This window comes from Takifugu flavidus, chromosome 3, assembly GCF_003711565.1.
Source record: "Takifugu flavidus isolate HTHZ2018 chromosome 3, ASM371156v2, whole genome shotgun sequence".
NCBI lineage: Eukaryota > Metazoa > Chordata > Actinopteri > Tetraodontiformes > Tetraodontidae > Takifugu > Takifugu flavidus.
The window spans coordinates 11,144,791-11,163,314 of NC_079522.1; the positions used below are offsets into that span (position 1 = coordinate 11,144,791).

Here is an 18,524-nt window from a genome sequence, read left to right on the forward strand (position 1 = left end):
GGGTCAAGCAGAGGTAGAGTGGGCTGGAAAAGGTCCAGAGATCAGGAGCGATAACCCCGCCCCATTACAGGCTGATCCCCCCCCCACCCAGGTCAGCACTCTCAGGTTACCAGCTCAGGCTTGTTTGGAATCTCCCCCCCTCCCCCCGCGTAGCCTTGGACGTGGACTTGAGTGTTGATCAGACGTGAATGATGGCTCAGAGGCCAAGGAAGTCGTTCCCTCAGTGTGTCTATATTCTGGAAAAGGTTTATTATGTCAGGGCACTCCGACCTCGTTTTCCAGTTTGACTGGAAAGTGTTTTTGTTTTTGTTGTTTTGGGTTTTTTTAACCAGGCGACGGATTTGGCAGGCGTCGCTCCCGATCGGTTCCTCTGACCTTTGACTTTATGAACTTTTCAACTCTGAAAAGTTTTCTTTAGAAAAACAGTTCAGGAAGAAAAGACCACCTACGTCTCTTCTTTTTTTTTTTTGCTGGAGAACGACAAAAGACGGACAGACTGGTGTGAGCCAAAGGTCCGGGGTGATGGGGGACCGTGGCGCGAAACATGTGTAAAAGTTGTGAACCCTTATCTCAGTGACGACTATTCAAAACCATCTAGCAGAGCGGAGCAGGAACGTGTATTTCTCAGTATTTCCCTCTGGAACGTTTGTTAGCAACAGTCATTTTTACACATGTGAGAATCGGCAACAATGACCGACAGTAGCGCAGGAGGGGAGGAGGTGGAGGAGAACACCCGAGCGTTTGATCCTCAGACATGTTGATGCTCTTCGGCTGCACGCTCATCGACAAATCAAAGGGAAGTAGATTAAAAAAAAGGAGATTTATAGTCCTAAATTAAGCGGTGAAACCGAAACCCAGATCACAAGTGTACATGTAGGAACACTTGGGTCTGACTTTGATGAGTGGAGACGCCCAGGAAACCCAGAGACTTGCACACGCAGAAGACCTGAGCAGAGGTTGTGCTTCTCTATAAATCAACATCACAAAGACTCTGTGATGGTTTTTTGATCTGCCCTCAAAAAAATAAAACCCCCAAAAAAACACATTTCGGAAAGTGTGTGTTTCTCTTAAGGAAAATGAGGGAGTCAAGAATCCTCCAGCAGGAGACGAGCGTCCAGATGCAAAAGAACAGCGGAGTGTTCTCACAGACTCCTAGTTTGATCAAAAAGCTCATTCAGTTCTTTTGGTATTTTCCCGTGTAGCTCGAGGACATGAAACTCGTGTTTCTTTAGGATCCCGAGTTTTGAGCCAATATTCCATCTCTGGAGTTTTTCCTCCATCCCTCAGAATCGGCACATTTCACCGTCTTTCCACGTCTTTATTCCTGACGGGATGAGAAGCTGCAGAACGTTTGCTTCCGGATTTGAATTTGTTTACCAGTCAGAAGCCTCAGTTGCCACTAGGAGCTTTGTCCACAGTCCATAGGGAACTTGAACAGGTCCCTTGTTTCTCACATCAGCTTTATTAAAACATAAACCCAAGATCACAAGATCACGGTGCCCTCTGGCTAACACGTGAGGCCCGAAATATTAGATCGACCTGAATAATTCACTCCAGCAGCTCATTTTAGGCCTGTTTATTGCCAACAACTGTAAACAAGGCAACCAGAAGAGCAAAGTCAGCACTTGGCTCCTGAAGCATTTGACTTGTGACTGTGGTAGATAAATTGTGCATTCCAGAGGTCAGGGGAGGTAAGACCATCCGTTTCACGCTAGCAAATAAACAATGGTTCGAGTAAGTGCTAGCCTGTGCTCACAAATGTTCCTCCTCAGCTTCGTTGTCAATATTTCTTCCTGAGGTTACAATTAGCTGAAGCTCAGCAGATTCCACCGGCTTAAAAATGCTCAATAGACTAAAGCGTCGCTGACCTTTGACCACGAAAGTCAATGGACAGATTATACGCCAATTCCAGTGCTGCTAATTATAATGAACAGACACATTACTGAGGTTAATGCTGATGTTCTCGGCATATGTGGCATCTACTGCACATCTGAGAGGGAGCCCTCGTCTCTGGCTCTCCTTCAGGGTGTTTACGTTTTTTATCCTCTGATGTGAGGGTCTAAGGTACGGGAAGGGGGGGGGGGGGGGTGACGACTGTGCAGCTTGTAAACCAATAATTCTGATGAAAATAAAGAAAAATCAAAGGTTTTCATTTCTTCAGTTTTGACAACACCACAACTGTGAACAAATTTCTGCAAAATCTTGGTCTCACTCTGTGTAAACAAACGCGCACACACACGTTTCTTTTAGCAGTTGGAACCGCTGAAGTGCACATTTATCTGTGCGCTTTTATCTGGGGGTTAAACAACCAATAACTACTCTTTCGTGAATAAAATGATGCAGCACTTCAATATTTGCACAAAAACAGGGTCAGGGAAAAAGCTAATGATTGCACGTTTCTGTCGCATTCGCCCGATACGTAGGCTCTGCCGTTGAGGCCCTCGGATCACTCTTTCATCCCGGCACCTTTCATATCATATGTCACAAAGCTCGGCCTTGGCCAACTCGGTGATAAGGTCAAATAGCAGCTTATCACACTGCTATTTCACGCACGCTGTGACCTTTACATCCCGCTGCCAATCAGGAAGCTCCGAGCGTTGCTTCTTATTCTGGGTCAATGACGCGGCGGGATGGGCCACCGACCCAGCCAGACATCGATGACACGTCGGAGCGGCGTGTTGCAGACGCACCGGAGAACTGCCTTTCATCAAATGCATCTATCTGAGAGGAGGGGGCACGCAGGGGCAGCTCGACTGGCACTGAAGTTCAAAGTGACGCCGCGTGATTGCGATTCATCACTGCCGCAGCGTGGGAACAGAAGAAAAAGATGAGGGGAGAGGAAAAACAAAGGAAGCCTCCTGACCTTTTCCTCCACACACTCCCACACCAAACACGTCCAGCAGCCTGAAGGCCCATTCATAAACACCTACGTCAAAGCTGCGACAGTGACCCCTAGGGGCTGGAATGCTCCTTACACCAGAAATATGTCGCACACGTACAAGATCCTGATCCAGGTCTTCAATCTTTAACCAAAACAACAAAAAAAAGAAGTTTATGTGGGAGACAGTGAAAGGCCATGTGTGACATGTCATTGATAACATGTGACAGAGAGGCTTAAATTCACTAAACTGTTGCAGTAAAAAAAAAACAAAAAAAAAAACTAATGCTTACAGCTTCTAAATCATCATTCCATATGTGATTATTTACATGACCTCAGATGTTCGGACCGCACAGACGGCTCGTAAATCCCAAGCTTCCTCTCCTTCGAGCTGGAGCTCTACCTGACCTGTCAGGACACAACTAATGTGACAATAAAAATCTGCACTGGACACCAAGACCGGAGTCCTGCGGAGTCCGGAGGGTGAGTCATGCTCCAAAGGGATGTGGACATTTAGGAAATCTGTCCGCGTGTGATAAATGAGTTTAAATAAAAGGTATTTTAACTGTTGGCCCAAAACAGAAGTTTGAGAACTCTCTGCTGTAGACCTGCATTTAATGGAAAACATGCTCATTTGCTCCATTTCAGTCTGTCCGACTCAAACTGAAGTTGGAGGACATGCTAATGCCCGCTAATGTATCCCACCCTGAATCAGGATTGTGCGTCACCTCTATGCCTACACTCTTTCCTCTTTCCGCCTCACTGCCTCAGTTCCTTGCTTCCAGATGGAACCGAACCCCCCGAACACAGAAGACCAACCACGAATGATGAGAACGACTGTCGTAAAGCTCAATGCAAACGGTCACAAGCCGCTCTGGGATTTAATGAAACTTCGGATGGATGTCGGAGGAGGGTTCAGAGGAAATGCCTTGATCTGGGAGGCCTGCGCTGAATTATGGGCTGGAGCCGGACGCATCTGGAGCCAAAAACAGACGACGAAGCCGCACGCAGCCAAACTTCTGCAGACGTCCAGATGGACGAAGCTGATGTCGGCTCTCCTGTCCTTTTATTGGACGACATTTTTTAGATTGAATGTCCTGTGGGCTGCGGAGGAATCCTGCAGCTAACGGGGAGCCGCTAACGGGACGGATGCATGCCGAGCGCCGCCTGAAGCACACAAGACTTAAATATTATCACAGCCACGCGCAGCATGTCCACGCACACTTTTCTGTCCCTTCTCCGGTCGCCACCATTGTTGCGTAACACCGATGATAAAGGTGGGAAATAGCCTGGAATCCACAGCTGCCAGATCAATAAACGCAGGAGTGCAGCAGGTGCCAGTCAGAGCGGCAGGTTCACTGTCTCACTGTGATCAGACCAGTTCAAGTTATTGACTGTTTCAAAGTTAAAGTTGTCTTTGTTTTGAAATTATAATCTCCCGTGCAACTTGAATTGCAAATGAAAACGATAGCAAGGTGTAACCCAATCACCCTGTTGCCAATGGGTGGTACAGTCCAGTCGAGAATGGCACGGTCCAGTTTCGAACAGTATCCGATCACCTCTGCTTTCAGACATCGCGATTCACTGACTAATCGTGTCTCTTAACACTAAGCACACCTTTATGGTGTGAACTTCCAGGGGCAGCACAAGGACACAGAGAAGTTGTTGATGACCTGGAGGAGCCACAGGGGTGAAGTGCATTGTGTCTGAAGGCAGCCCACGTCACGTTTGAATCAGACTTGAGTACATGGGTGCAGGTGCAGTTTGCATCCTCTGAACTGGAAAAGCATGACTGTGATTTCACAAGTATGCGAGAACACAAGTTTGCATCTGTAGAAATGGCCACAGAGTTGCTCCCGACAAAAGAAACCCCCAAACTCCTCCGCCCATCTCTCCAGCTTCTCTCGTTTCCTGTCATCGCGTCGGGGTGTCAAACTTGACCACAGCGGGGGTCACAGGGATATTTCATTACACGCGTTGACCTTTGACCCTTCGAACATCAGTTTTGGGCATCCAGGACTTGACGTTTGCCCTGATGTTCTTCAGAGGATCCTGGTCGAGATGGATGAGCTCACAAACAATAAACAATCTTTTTCTACCTTTGGACATGACGTTTTTAATGGTGGCTCCTCTTCAATATTTCATGTGATCGATGCCCAACAAAGAAAGCTCTCTTTCTCACACACACACACACACACACACACACACACACACACACACACACACACGCACACGCACACACACACACACACACACGCGCACACACACACTGCGTCCCTACTGTTCAGTGATGAATGAGGTAAGCGGTCATGTGATACGCTTGCTGACATGGAACAGTGGCCCGGGGTGACGGCTGCCATCTTCCCTCCTGAAACAGACACCACCTGGCAGGTAATGTGTTCCTGCTGCAGCAGTGGTCAGAATCAAACGCGTTCTTTTGTGCGGCAAAGGTCACCAGCAATGAGGTCAAATATTTGCTCTTCAGTGGAGACAAACTGGAATAAGTGACGTTAAAGGGATTCAAGGTTGTCAGCGACCTCTAGTGGCTAATCCTCTGGGTGAGCTCAACTTCCAGACCTCCTTCTTCCCCCCCGCAGCAAGCGTCACACCAAATTAGCCCAGTTCGTCTTCGCCGGGTCACAAAAGCTGAGGTCAACCTTAATTCTGAATCTGGCAAAAGTTCAGCTAAACTGCAGAACATTTGAAACAGGCCCGAAATCCGCAGAACGGGATCACTCTGGAATCCGGTGAAAACATTTCCCAAGCTCCCTGTTTTTGCTGTGCTCTGAACCCCCGAGGACCGGCATGAGCGGGTTCGCTGACCCGCGTCCTCGCTGTCAAGGTGAAGGTTAGGAGAGAAAATTCTGTCCTCGTCACGTCTCATCCCAAATCTGCTCGAGCGCTCCTTCCCGAGAGCGTCAACGGGTCTGGCTGTTCCCGTTTGCAATTAGTCTGAGAGTTTAGCAAACAATCAGAGGAGAAAATAGAAATGTCACATCAGCGTTTGTGAAGCCACAGGCGGGTTTATCCCTGGGGCCCTCCTACACCCCCCCCCCCCCTCGTCTGCAAGTCACAATGGCTTAACGGAAGCTGCCCCCGCTGCTCCGAGCGAGCGTTTCCCAACACTGCGGCTCAGTTGATCTGAACCTGCCTTCATCTGGACTCTAATCTGGCCTTTCCCCTCCGTCTCCCTCTCTCTGGCCCCCATTCACAGCCCCGACTGGCACCAGTGACAGCCCACCATGCGGTGCACCGGCACAAAGGAGCTAATAATGTGGATGTGTCCCCAGCTCTCCCAGCAAACGCTGGAGGGTCGTGTCTTTGACAAAATGGCTGCTGATTGAAGGGTTTCTGGGGGAAGGGGGGGTTTGAGTGAAGGCCGTGTGCAGAGATCTAATTAAAACACAAAACAGCAATTAATGCTGTTCTTTCTGAGACAGATGGACAGAATTAGACACCGCAGGGAGGCAAACATGGCCACAGGTACACACACCGACCTGCACCACAGCTGGACCTCCGGAGCGTTTAACGGGACAGGGGTGTTTATTGTTCCTTTAAATCGCTTTGGAAACTCGCTCGGCTGAATTTGGGGACGAGCACAAATCTGCAGGGTCTTGAAAAGGCTTCCACCTTTCACATCTCAATTCAGAAACCACAGCTCTGGTGAAACCAACAACTCGGTTTTTTGAGTAACTTATTATTCGTGCTTTCTCTAAAAGTTATTATTCCCCCTGTTTTTCTAGCTTTTTTTCCTCTTCTGAATTATCGCGATGCGTCGAAATCCCGTGAAATCCTGCCAGTGACTCCACGGAACATTCCAGAAATATCCGGCTGATTCTGGAGAAACATCACCAAACTCCTCAAGCGCCAGCGTAAAGTCGACAAACTCACATTAATACCACCTGTACGAGCTCAAGACAGGACCCAGATCAAAGCAAAACTTGACATAAATAAGCAAACCGCTCATGTTTGCTTCCATGAAATTGGGCTCTCAATAGAGGAATGTGTCTGCTGTTTCTCTAAACTCTGAAACTGAAAATAAAATTAGTCTGGGTTGAAGAAAAAAAACACACACAAAAAGGAAGAAAAACTACATACAAATGCAGAAAAAAAAGATCCCAAATTTAAAGATAAATTACCCAGGAACAGAAAAATAAATAAATTACTCCGAAAGAGAAACCAAAAAGCGATTACTCAGAAAAAAACGGATTTCGAGTGAATGCAACACACTTCCCCAGAAGCATCTCACGTCTTTCCAAAGATTTCATCAAAATGAAACTGCTGTAAACGTTGTAAACGTCCCAAACAAACCTGACCACAGAGGCCAGAGGGGGCCACTGGAGCTCCACGTGAGAAGCCTGGGTGTCTCCGGGAGGGGACCCCGCTCCGCACTTGACATTCATCTCCTCTCAGATCACTTGAGTGTGACTTTCCCTCGGCACAGCCCAGCGTGGAGCCCGCAAGTCCTCCACGACGCCGCTGACATGCATTGTTGGCGTGTCACCGGGTTTTGGAGAGGGCCACGTGCACCCAGCCAGCCGAGACCAGTGTTCCCATACATGATGTCAGACATGAGTGTGGGGCAGGAACGCTCACCCGTCCGTAAGGCCCCGACAGGCACAAAGAGCCCGAGGATCGGCTCAGGGGTCGACCAAGCCGACCGCTTAACAAGCTTTGTGCAGAAAACGACGACTTTGTGTTGCCTTTAAACTGTAATTTCCATCTTTAACGGGGCCGATGCTCTCACGCAGGACATTGTTTGAGGCCTCCGGAGTTGGTCAAGGACACTTGAGCAGGAAAAACAGTGGAAGGCTGAAACAGCTGTGGCCGTTTGAATCGGGGATAATCTCCCAAACCAGCGAGACGCGCCGCCGGGCAGCGAAAACACGGCTCGGGAGGGAAGAGGGTTCACACAGAACACGCGTAAAAAAGCACCTGGAGGCTTTCAAGGAAACAGAACTCTGACATTTCACAGTCGGCGTAAATGAACCGAGAGTCAAATACGCAACATCAGAATGTCATTAAACTTCATCCTGTCCAGATCCTCCGGTCTCAGCTTTATTCGTCTCCAAAGGACAACCTGCGCCTGGACGGGTCGTTGGGGGACGCGGTCATCCGACACCCTGAGAGTTGCGGAATGACCAAAAGTCAACAAATCAAAATGTAATGCAGTTGGGAGACAGGCGGCTCTCGTTTTTAATGCCTCCCCACCTCTGTGCATCTCCTGGCCAAAAACATCCAGGCCAACGTCACAGACGACAAAGTCCAGACCAGAAATGTCACCGTTAATTTGCATACGCGGATGTGAGGGAAGACAAATGTCGGGATTTCAAGTCAGAACGTTGCTCCTGTTTTATTTGCCTTTCTTGGTATTTAAAGAAAGAGGTGTTCTACGTCCGACACGTCTATCGTGCCCAAACAAAATAAGAGGTAACTTTAATCTTGTTGAATCCTCACAAGGGAGCCAAACCAACCGCGTGGCCACGACACACACGGCCAGTCGCAATAGAATTCAAATCAGCCACAAATGTAGGAGAAAAAAAACTCTTAAGGGTAAGAGATTAGCATCCAAAGCTATAGCGTTTAGCTCATGAGCACAGTGGACAACGTTGGCGTCGGCGTTGTCTGGTGTCGCTTCCTGACCTCTGGAAATAGACGAACGGAATCGTACCGGACCGGGACAGACGGAACATTCACGCCGTCCAGACAGAATAAGGCAGAGGAGCAGAGGGTGATGAAGAGCCGTGGACCTGCTGGGCATGAATGCGTCTGTGTCATCAGTTAGTCAGACAGCGAGACGGGCGGGGACGGCAGGGGAGTCTGTGTCCACTTCATTGTCCTGTCCAAAAGAGGCTGATGGCTCTGACAGATTCCCCTTGGCCAAACGCCAGCAGGCTTACACACACACACACACACACACACACACACACGCATTAACGCACACATTTACATACAAGCGGCACCATGGGAACTTTCAGAGCTGCTGGTTTCGATGAACGGATGACGGAGGCGGAGGGCAGATTGTCAGACTATTAGTGTCACACATGGGATTAAAAATGTCTTCCCCTGCCTCTGAACGGGAAAGGAAACAGCACAATCTTTTATTTTAATGGAGCAGAACGTTTTCTGCGACGCTGACGCTAATGAACGGCCCATCAACGCCTCGACTCCGCCAACAATTGCACAATGATGCAGGAGATAATAAAGACAACAAATCGATGCTGTTATTCAGAGGTGTGGACACCAAAGGCAGAGTGCAGAAGAGAGGCCTCAGATTAACGGGGAAATTATAAACATGCAAAGCAGTTTGAATCCTTACTGGGACTAAACAAGCACCAGATCAGAGACAAGGACATCGTTGCACCGCCGACAAGTCTCCAGCTCAAATCCAGATTAGGATGACTGACTTGCTCACACTCGTCCAGCCCAAGCAAAGATTGTGGCTGGATCACATTTTGGTCTCCAATCAGAAGAAATGAGTCGATCTATTTTCGCCTGGAGCCAGAAGATCACAACCTGCGCATTTTCACCCAGTTCATCTTCCAGAATAATGATCATTGGTGGCAGCAGGGATGAAAACACGTTATTACGCTGATGACGCGCTTCTTATAGAAGCAGCAAATTCAAAGGAAGGAGGCAAAATCCCCAAATCCGGGAGTTAGCTGCAGTCGTGATGCGGTCAGCTTCTCAAAGCACCCTCTGGTGGACGTTTGAGGGTAGGGCACCTCTTCATTCGTTGCTAGCCGTGTCATCAAGGACAGCTTTGAAAAGTTGTGGATCTTGACGGTACCGACAAGAACGCAGCTGAACTTCAGCCTGGACCGAACAAAGGGAGGTCTGTCGCCAACGCTAACAAGGACCGACGCGCGCCCTCTAAATCAGCCTTTGAAGCCTGTATGAGGAATGTTTTTGACACTTGGGTCGCCCCCCCCCCCTTTGAATCCAGGTCTTAATCCGGTCCTTGTCATAGCAAACACAGCAGAGACCTCGATCTAACTCGATTCACTGAGGAAAACCCCAGGTCACAGGGGGTCAGGTGAGAGGTGGCGGGGGTGGGCGGGGGTGGGCGGCGCCCTTCAGCGTGTCTGCTTTAATACGCAGCGGGGCGGGGGCGGCGAGGGAGCGCGCACGGCCATGTAGCACATAAGCCGAGCGGATATTAAAGGGGCCAGGGGTCACCCGGCATGTGTTTTCTCAGACGGACCGAGCTGACGACTAAAGCAGACGAGTCGCAGCTGAGACGGGGGCGTCGCAGATGTGGGTCAGCTCGCCATATTTACGACACGTGAAGAGGTCAGCCATAACAACGGCTACACAAACACGGTCGGCCGTCGCCCGCGCGGCCCGCGGCCCACCGATCGCCGCTCAGATAATCAATCACAGCTCGCCGAGGCGTGGCCCAACTTTTCCGGGGGTCTGAATCCATCAATTGTTCCATCAAATTTCCAGAGCAGGAAACCTGTTGATTCCCAATCTGGAGAAGAGTGAAACCAAACTTGACCTGACGTCACAGAGTTAATCCTCTCTGGAGGGGTGGATCGCCAGAGCGGCGGTGTGAGCGTTGTCTGAGGGGCCTCTGACGCAGGTGACTGTAGAAGCGCATTAAGGTAGATTTCCCAGTCCTTCCCAGCGTGGGGGCAGATGTGCACACAGCGAGGTCTCACCAGCAGCTCTGGGGAAGTCATCAGTGTCAGATGGTGAGATGGGGGAAAGATTTCTCACACAAAAGTTTGAAAAGATATTGAATATTACTTTTTGCTCGAAGGGGAGATTATTTCCACATGACAGCGTTTGAAGTGATACGATCTCCCTTTTTTTTAACAGTTATGATATAACTTCCACGTTCTGTTTTCATTTCATTTGACTCATTTTTGATGACGATCGGGCAACAGATGGTCCTTTCATTTATCCGGGGACAGAGAAAAGAGACTTTTTTTTTTTACACAGAAGCGCATTATTTAATGTTTTTTAAAGGAAAAAGAAGCCGTTGGTTTGTGAACTCATAAAATTCCTCCCAACCGCCAGCAGATGGCGCCAGAGAAATGGAAATAAACGATGGGTGAGCTCAGGTGGAGCTATATGAACTGAATCTTTTAAATATTACATATTCTTAGATGGAGGTAGAAGCACTTGCTGTTTGATTTTTCCATATCAGAATGTAGCAAATACACACAGGAGTTACACATTCAATACACACGTTGTCCGGTGCTGTCGCACCCTCAGGTCCAACTTCCATCCATCCATTTATGTATCCATGAAAGTCATTTTATAACTACAAGTAGCTAGAAACTTATTTTTTTCAATAAATACAATTCTATAAGTGGTTTTAATTGTCTTATTGTTTGTAAAATCCTGAAGAATACTCCAGAGAAATAATGTAACCTCACAAACGTACATATTTACATGATGATTTTAACACTCGATGTCTTCTCGGCCTGTTGATTTTTATCAGGAGAAAAATAAATCTAAGATACAACAAAAACATTCCAACAATCAACACCGATTACCGACATGTGGTGCAGACCTCCCGCTACCGACCAGCGCGTCAGTGGACGCGGACGCACCTGCAGTACATAAACCGGCCAGAAGGTGGCAGCGTCGCCTTTGAAACGTACCGAAAGCGCGAGCGCGACCTCCGAGTTTGTTTAATCAGAAGATTTTTAAGATGATTCTTTATTATTACGCTTGCCCGTTTGCGTGTTTTACCGCCATTTCATCAACAGCAACAACTTATAAATAGTTTGAAGAATATCAATGATTTTAGTCCACCAATAAACTCAAAATAATAATCAATGCAAAACTTAAAAGGCAAGAGTAGAGGACAAACTGAATACAAGATGCACAATACATTTGGGGAAATTCTGATAGATTATTGAATCATTACCATTTTTTTTATCGTTCAAAAATTCTGACAGTGAATCACGCTACTCTAAATACGTTTAACCTGGTTGATTTATAGATTTACGACTGAAAAGAGCCTTTTTTTCTATTTAAATCTCTTTAATATGATGGGTGGCGCGATGACGAGGGGTGATGGGGGGAGTCCGTGAGAAAGAGAGAAAGAGAGGAGTGAGGGGAGGGGTGAGGAGGGGAGGGAGGGAGGGAGCGCTGAAGAAAGTCTCGGATTCTCCGCAGCATCCGGACCAAACACCCACCGGTCCCGAAAAAGTTTGGCGTTTTCTCTCCTCGGACGCGCGGCAGCCTGCAAACTTCCCAAATCCTCAGAAAATGCTCTAGAATGCGCAGGAGAGCCAAGAAGTGAACTTTTCCTCTCCCTTTTTTCAAAATCTGATCTGGTTGCGCATCAATGCTGCGAACTCATCTGGAGGAGCGCGTTTTTACTTTCAGCCCAAAACCAGGCGACAGATTTCTGCTCCTGTCGGGATTTCATGTTTCTGCAACTTTGTTGCAGCTGAGCGGCAGAAAGGAAAAGTTTGACCTGAAGTAAAGAAGGAGAGAAAGAGGAGGAGAAGCGGCAGCTCGGGTGAGTCTGTGCCATGTGCTCGGAATATTCAGAGATGATCCACCGTAAACGGGTCCCCGCGCTCCCTAATCAGATCATTTCTATTTAACTCTATTTTTCTATTTAACTGCATGTTTCTGCGTCACTTAATGGCCGACGTGCATCGGTTATTGTTGTTTTTCTTTGTTTTTCATCGCAAAACAGAGTTTTTGAGTGTTTACAGAGCAACAGGGTCACAGCAGGGGTGTGTTAAAACACTGCAGAGGGGACACACTGAGCAGGTATTCCAGGTTATTCCAGGTTTACGCTCGGCCAGGAATTCCAGGAATTTGCAACCTGATATTTAGGATGCTCTCCAGTTGAAAAGGAAAAAACAAAACCCGCAGAGGAATATTGAGAGGAAACATCTTGTCTTAAAACATCACTTAAATATAAACCAAACTACTGATTAAAACTGAGCTGCTCCCAGATAAAATAGAATAAAAACAGATTTCAGCAGCTGCAGATTTTTATTTAAAGGCCTCATGTGAGTTTTTGCTGCAAAAATCAGGAGAAAATAAAACGAAACAAGAAAGAACAAAAAACAAAAACCATGAAAATTCTTCAGGCTGAGTCATTAAAAAAAAAACCCTCCTGAAAAGGCCGGTTGTGGCCATTTGCATCAGAAAACCCGTTTTAGTGCATTTGCTATTGTCCGGGATGAAGAGTTCCTGCAGTCAGGGAGAAAAGACCCGACTGAAAGGAGGTGAGGGAAGAATGGGGCCTTCACATTCTTCCCCGTGACACCGGTGGCTTCCCCGACCTGCGACGGGACCACGCTTTCATCCTCCGCTCGGTGTCATTTTCACACTCCTCTAAATGGCCCGTTGGCACAGAATCGCTGCGATTCCTCAAATATGAGCCGAGTTAAATGGCAGGAGAGGGAGCGGATGCTCAAGCAGAGGAGGCTGGCACGCAGGGGCGATAAATGGGAATTGGAAGTGAGGAAAAACGCCCCGCTGTGCCGACTCAAAAGTCCCTTATCCTACAAAACAACAAGCCCACACCAATTACGCCATGTGGCCCCGGGCGGTTGTTCCATGTGGGTTTAGAGGAGAAAAGAGGCATCAGGGGAATAAATCCACACGCAGGGGGAAGGAGGAGGAGGAGGAGAGAATCAACCCCCCGAAATCCCCAAAACACACATTCTGATGCGTTTATTTAAGATTTCCTCTCCAGATTTAACCCACAGCCATCAACTCGGAATTATTGATCAGAAAAGCTGCAAGTCCAAACAAAAGTTTTCAAGAATCGCACATGAAGGCTGCTCTTACCTTTAAGAGCAGGAGGTTGCTTCTTCCTACATAAAGATTTGACACACAGAAAATAACTAAAGCGTGTACTTTTATACTTTGTTCCAGGATTCTCCTTCCAACCCGCTGGGTTAAGAATAATATAATGGCTGTTATTTCTAATCTAAACATGGGGGTGAAGGTCTGAGCTCACTCCCCTCACTGAACCGCGACGTCGAGACTCTTTCAACAGAAACGTGTAAAGTTTGTGTGAACAGCAGCGATGAGGCAGCCGCCGATGAAATCAGGCGCGCCCTCACACACGTGCAGAAACGGGCGCGCACGGACAGACAGACATCAGAAATCAAAGGTCCAGGGGCCGCCGGGGGGCCGTAGTTCCTCCTCTTTGCTGTGTATCCAGAGCTCTCATCGGGATCCACTTTGATGCGTCTGTTAATTAACTCCTGAAGGGGATGGCGGCGACGCCACGATCGGGCCTGACAGCCGCCGAGCCGTGGGGGTGGGGGGGGGGGGGGTGGGGGGGGCACGGGCTCGTCTGAATTTCAAGGGCGGATGTGAAGAACGCCCCACGCTGCGCCGTGAGACGGCCGCGATGACATTCTGACACGTGGAGAGGCGACGTCAAAAAGATCCGCTCTCCACCCGTCGGCGAGGAGTTAAACCAACAAAGCCGACATCTCTGTTGATGTTTCCTGCCCCGTCCTCAACGTTTTACCATGTGGCGTCCCAGAGGAGCCATGTGGGATTCTTTAGCAATCAGGCCCCTTCGCTCCGGCGGCGTCTCTTTGCAATCAGACCCTGAGGTCAGGAGGAACCTCTGCGGAGCCCCCGAGGTCCCCCCCCGAGGAGGGAGGGCTCCCCGTTCGGGGCTGCAGGCAGGTTGGAGGGGGCCCCTGCAGGACTGGGACCTGCCTCAGCAGCTTTTCCACCTTGTCGCCAACTGCTCGAGGCGCTTTCAGGCCAGAGGGGCCAGCGAACGCACGTGGAAACGCAAGGCGGCGTAAAACCTCTCGGACTGATCGGATTCCAAATCACGAACCTCAATCGATCAAAGCTTTGAACGGAGAAATCATCGAAGACACAGACAAGAGTCGTCCAAGTTTGAAAAGTTGAAAGCTCGACGACACAAAAGCAACCGGGTTTTCTTCCGAGGACTCAAAGGAAGAGAGAAAAAAAAAAAACGGGAGACTTACGTAAGGTGTTGATGAAAGACGGGGACAAGTCCGGGCAGCCAGGAGGAAGCCGGAGCTCCAAACTGCGGCTGTAAAACAGTGAGTGGCCGGAGCTGTAGAGGAACCATTTGGCCAAGGGTCAGGGATCAAAGCAGCCGGTTCAGCTTGGCGGTCAGCACAGACTCGACGCCGTGGACTGTGGAGACAGACACGTGGCAGCGATACCTCAGAAACAGCAGCGACACCCAACAACCCTCATCATACTACAGAACCAGACTGATGACATCATAGCAATCATTTCATATCGATTAAATTAGCTGTTTCCTGGCGCACTCGCAGGGGATCCTTAGGGGTATCGCTAGCGCGTGGTGGGGGTGCACCTTAAATATCTCGCAGGGTTGGGGAGTTTGTCTTTGTGGCCTGGAGGAAATGTATCTGTGCATTCTAGTGGCATACAGGTGAACAGCATTGCTCCGTCCCAACAGAAGGGAGTTCTCCATTTGAACTAAAACTGCCACATCTGTTAGCTGTTGGCAGAGGAAGGAAAAGATCAACTACAGGATATTAAGGAATCCAGACAGGCAGGGCTGAAGCTCCAAACACCGACAGACGCCGTTTTGTCCCGGCGGATGGGCCGGGAAAAGTCCAGGTTTTAATGTCAACTCGGTGGACATTTGGTGTTGATCGTGGGCTGAGGTCAAACGGAAGGCGTCACCGCTGCTGACCTCATGGAATCACTCCGCCGTGCAGCAAATTCAGCTCCTATTCAGGCTCCCTTGTCGGACTGTATCATCGTTTATCCAACGTCAAAACCACATTAGCGGTGCTCTCATCAGAACCCTCCACCCTGCTCGTTTTAAAACGCTTCAGAAAGAATTTAAGTTCCACGTCAGCCCCGTCCAGCGTTGGATCCTCAGTAAATCAAGGTTTCGTCCTATTTGAGGCCCACCACCAACTTATTCAGATTAGGAAAGGTGTTTCGCCCAAAGATAAATTGGAGCAAGCGACCCTTTGGAAGGGGTTTGGTGACTGCGCGTTCCGTGATTTCACTCAGCGAGGCTGTGACCTTTGAGGAGAGACAGGCTCATTTGTTCGGTCGACAGGAGCGGCGCTAAAAATGCAGGCTAGCGTTCAGCAAAGAGCCAAACTGTACGCTACTTTTCTGAGGTGAATTTCAGCATGTTCCACAGCAGGACACCTCCACTTCCAAAACACTCTAAATAATCAGTCGAACAAACAGCAGCAGCGAATAAAGTCAATGACAACCAGATGTGTTGTCTCAGCAAACAGCCGAGAGCCTCAGTTCCTCTCTGATGGGCTGAACGTGTGAGTTTAGTTCAAAGGATGAGTCGGCAGAACAGTTGACTTGAACAATGACTCGGGAGAGAAAAGGGGAGCAACCATCACCTTAAATAACTTCATTGTCAGGATTTCTTTGTTGGCCATTATCCTCAAATGAATGACTGTTTGCTCCTTGAAAGGGGACTCAACAGTGGGAGGTGACAGTTAATTACTCTGCCAACTGAGCTGTTGACTTGCTAACATGGTTGTTAGCTACTCCCACGCAGACGCGACTCAAATGTTCTGCTAATGTGTTCATCAGTGCCAGTAACAACACTTGAGGGCTTTAAAAAAAAAAAAGCAAATAATGAAGATTTTCCCGCGAGAACCAACGGTGCGCTAGAAGATGAGAGGTCGGCCTGTCGAGCCGGCAAAGAAGAAGGAAGAACCACAATTCTTAAACTTACTGAGATGTAAACACATTAGCGAGTCTATCTGAAGCAGTAGTGTGAACAGCAAACACCTGTCCGCTAACACCTGCCCGCTAACGATCGCGCAGCAAATGTTTGGGTCGTCATCCGTCTGATTTGCAAGGACGGAACAGAGGACGGTGGCCTGAAAGACTCTATTACGTGCTTCATATATCACCTCAACTACAGGGGTTGTGTTTGAACACGTCTGTGTGGGGTAAAGGACTCCCATGAGCCCGGACCCTCACACCTGCTGACCCCCCCCGAAAATGTTTATGAAGTGCACGTTTACCGGTATTAAAATCACTACAAAAGTCTCAACACATCCTAAAAACAGGTTAATTTAAATTGAATTTAGCCGAGCAAATGAATAACGATGCAGAAAGATAATAAAACGTGTTAAATCTGGGTCCAATTCTAAATTTCTTCATTAATGGTGTAAGTAATTCAAGAGGGTGTCAGTTGCTAACCGGCTCGTCTCTTGTTTCAGTTTTTTTGTTTTTAACAGCCATTAATGAAATGTTAATCTGTGGTGTTGTGACATAATTGTTGATTTGATAATCTGAGCCAGTCCATCAGGATAATTGGTTTTTAAATCATTTAAAAACCTGATGGACTTCTGAGGAACTCTGTTAATTCTGTCTTTGAAGATAAAGTGTTTTTGTCCCCAAAGCTAAAGCCAAAGCCGGCCTGAATTGTTCTGAGTGAAAGGTCAACAGTCAAATAAACTTTGATGACATGTGAGCCCAGACCCCTGCCCCTCTGTCTTTAACCCCACAAACGCCGGTCCTGACCCCCGCGTCCCTGCTACGCCAGCTTAGGTTGCAGCTCGCCACGGTTAGAGCGAGCTGATTCCACGCGGATCGAAGGGATATTTATTTTGTTTTCCCCACGGCTCGTTGTCAAGACAATTATGTGACTGAGCGTCGATTAAATCATTCCTGAATACAAACAATAATTAGATATCAAGCTAGCTGCAAGCTATTTTGGGCTAATAAACGAGCACTTTTTTCTAAACAGTCTCCTTTCAGTGAGGGATTTCAAGTGTACTGCTCCTAAATTGGCCCTTCCTCTTCTTGTCATGAGCCACCTCTTGACTGTTACCTCCTCCGTGTTCCTTCCCTTTTAGACACGCCGGTGATGGAGACCCCCGCGGCGCAGGCTGCAGAGAAAAAAGACAAAATGGAAGGCAACGTGTTTTCTGCCCTTGGAAAGAAGCCTTCAGAGACGAGAGGTAAACCCGTTCCTCGACACGAGTTCCTCCTCAGATATCAGGACTTTCGCGTCCGATTTGCATGTTGAGCCTCGGTGTGGTCGGCTAAGTCGGAGGTGTTCAGCCGGAGGGCAAAGGGGACCCAACGAAGACCATGAAATATGCATTTCAAAGAAAAAGTGTCATCTTGGGAGCTGATGCTCCTCAGGCCTGATAAGGCAGCAGCGGCAGTCAAAGGTGACTTACAGTAGGCAGCTGATCGGAATCCCAAATGGGCTCTGCTCTTGAAACGGCATCATTAATGCCGAGTCCACCAGTGTGGCACCAAGTGAGAACATAAACACTGATGAATAGAGGACACGAGGCGGGGGCCTGGCAGGTGTGAACCAGCTCTGGTGTTGTTGAACTAAATGGAGAGTAGCAGCGATTTTCTCTGGGCAGAAAGAGAGAACCCATGTTTTAAAGATGTCAGCCAATGTGTGATGAAAGCCCGGCATAATGAGGCTCAAAGACCTTGTTCTTACCTCCAGAGTATAAAGGGGGGTGGGGGGGTTGGGGCTGGTTGGGCTGAGGCTGACACGAAGCTTCAGAGATTGACAAAAATGCCGACTGATGTGACGCCTTTTGAAATGGAAATTAAACGCATGATTTAGTGACATCTTTGGTCATTAATGACGGACCTGGTGGCCTGCCATCCCGAAGAAATGCTCATTAATTGACAAAGAAGGAACAGAGCTGGAACTAGGCTCAAAGGC

At 48.4% G+C, this 18,524-nt stretch overlaps 1 protein-coding gene across 1 annotated transcript in view; it reads left to right on the plus strand.

Annotated features, from left to right (window-relative positions):
* Nucleotides 1-12,003: 12,003 nt before the first annotated feature.
* LOC130522992 (zinc finger protein GLI2-like) overlaps nucleotides 12,004-18,524 on the plus strand; it is a 35,507-nt gene continuing 28,986 nt past the window's right edge. Inside the window, 2 exon segments of the mRNA XM_057027925.1 lie at nucleotides 12,004-12,362; nucleotides 17,686-17,790. Of these exon segments, the coding sequence (XP_056883905.1) occupies nucleotides 17,697-17,790 (94 nt within the window). The 5' untranslated portion in view covers nucleotides 12,004-12,362; nucleotides 17,686-17,696.